Source organism: Ursus maritimus, unplaced genomic scaffold, assembly GCF_017311325.1.
Source record: "Ursus maritimus isolate PB19 unplaced genomic scaffold, ASM1731132v1 scaffold_9, whole genome shotgun sequence".
Taxonomy (NCBI): Eukaryota; Metazoa; Chordata; class Mammalia; order Carnivora; family Ursidae; genus Ursus; species Ursus maritimus.
The window spans coordinates 7,045,962-7,048,312 of NW_024427107.1; the positions used below are offsets into that span (position 1 = coordinate 7,045,962).

The following is a 2,351-nucleotide window of genomic DNA, read 5'->3' on the forward strand; positions in this document are numbered from 1 at the left end:
ACTCTGTGGTTCACTGTTTGATTTTTTTTTTTGTTTGTTTAGATTTTATTTATTTCTGTGCGTGCACACTCACGAGAGAGAGAGATAGATAGAGAGAGAGAGAGAGCAAGTGTATGAGTGGGCGGTAGGGGCAGAGGGAGAAGCAGACTTCCAGTTGAGCAGCCAGCCTGATGTGGGACTCGATCCCAGGACTCTGGGATCACGACCTGAGCGAAGGCAGACGCTCAACTGACTGAGCCACCCAGGCGCCCCCCACTGTTTGATTTTAAAATGAGACACAAAGAATGTATACCTATAGGGCAAGAAACAGAGTATTTGGAAAAACAGAATATTTGGAGTATTTATTTGGAATAAGTAGTTCCAGAACACTAAACATATATTCATTCATTTGTTCGTTCATTCATTCATTCATTACACAAATATGCCAGGGAGTGGAAACGTGAAATGAAAAAATGACACATTTTCTTACTGAGAGCACAGTAGGTAAACAGTTGATTACAACATAGTAATGGCCATGATGGAGGTGTGGATACCAACATAGCATTGTGGGATTTCATGGAGGGGTAACAAATCTGTCTGGGCTAGTCATAGGAAGGTTCAAAAAAAGGTGACATTAAAACTTTGACATAATCGTACAGAAAATCAAAAAGACTTCACAAAATAACTGTTAGAACTAAGAAGTAAATTTAAAGTTGTAGGATATAAGGTCGATATGAAAAATGTATTCTTTTAAAAATTTTTTTAAAGATTTTATTTATTTATTTGAGAGAGAGCAAGAGAGCACAAGTGAGGGGGAGGGGCAGAGGGACAAGCAGATTTCCTGCTGAGCAGGGAGCTGAACTCAGGCTATACTCCAGGACACTGGGATCATGATCTGAGCCAAAGGCAGTTGCTTAATGGATTGAGCCACCCAGGTGTCCCTGAAAAATGTATTTCTATATACTGACAACAACAAAAATAAAACAATGAAATTAAATTATACCCTTTACTCCATGCTAAGAACTAAAACAGCATTGCAGAGAGACATTAATGAAGACATAGATGAGTGGAAAGATAACCATATTTTTGATTGGAAGATTCAATTTTATTAAAAAAGATATCAATTATCTCCAAATTGATTTATCGATTCAGTGCAATACCAATCAAACTCCACTAGTTTTATTATTTCTTAGTGTTTATTTTTCGACAGTCACACATCTGCCTTTATTGTGAGCAGCATATGGGACACCTCCCACAATAGTTAAAAAATTAAGGGGCGCCTGGGTGGCTCAGTCAGTCAAGCATCTGCCTTCGGCTCAGGTCATGATCCTGAGGCCCTGGGATTGAGTCCCATATCAAGCTCCTTGCTCAGCAGGGAGTCTGCTTCTCCCTCTCCCTTTGCCCCTCCCCCTCCCCCCTTGTGCTTTCTTGTGGGTGCGCTTTCTCTCTCTCAAATAAATAAGCAACATTTAAAAAAAATTAATTTAAAAAAGCAGGGATTCGTGGAAGCCACCCATTTGGAACCGTTGGGGCCTCATATATAAATGCCAATCCAGAGCAGCTGGAAGGGGACCCCAAAGCCCATGAAGAACAAGGTCACCAAGAGCAGGGGGTCTTTGTAGGTATCCCAAGGATGCCTGGTGGAGGTAACCTCGTAAACAAAGAACCAGGTGGTGAAGTGCATGGCAGTGGCCAACAGCACCATGGTCAGATGTGGGAAGACAGCTGGCTTTCCTGGGCCAGTGTATCTGCTCATAGCTTCAAGCTCCATTTTGTGGGGCACAGGGTAATTCTCCACTCTGCCATCAGAATAACACATTCACAGGAACTTCTTTTAATTTTAGTTATTTTTTTTAGAACTTGATAAGATGATTGTAAAAAATGTTTATAAAAATGCAAATGATCTATAATAGTCACAATAATCTTGAAAAAAAAAGAACAAAAAATGTAAAGCTATAGTAATTAAGACAATATGGCATGGGTGTAAATAGAACAAATAGATCAATAGAAAAGAATAAAACTTCTAAAATCTTCTTCTCATCAAATGACACTGCTAAGAAAATGTGAAGAGAAACCACAATCTGAGAAAAATGTTTGCAGGGAAAATATTTTTAGGACTTGATTTAGAATATGTAATCTTGTAGATCAACAATAGGAAGAATGACCCAATTGAAAAATGGGCAAAAGACTTGAAAGAATATGTCACAAAAAAAGATACACATAGCCAGTAGGCTAAGGAAAAGGTGCCAAACATCATTAGTCATCAGGGAAATGCAAATAAAAACCACAATGAGGTACATCTTACACCCATTAAGAATAAAAATACCAAATGTCGAGAAGGATGTAGAGCAACCAGACCTCTCATACATTGC

The 2,351-nt window shown here is 39.0% G+C and overlaps 1 protein-coding gene across 1 annotated transcript; it reads right to left on the reverse strand.

The window, feature by feature from the left end:
* Nucleotides 1-1,513: 1,513 nt before the first annotated feature.
* LOC103677430 (transmembrane protein 258-like) lies at nucleotides 1,514-1,750 on the reverse strand. Its single transcript, XM_040626183.1, has one exon. It carries the CDS (start codon nucleotides 1,748-1,750, stop codon nucleotides 1,514-1,516), a length of 237 nt encoding a protein of 78 aa, XP_040482117.1.
* Between the last annotated feature and the right edge of the window lie 601 nt (nucleotides 1,751-2,351).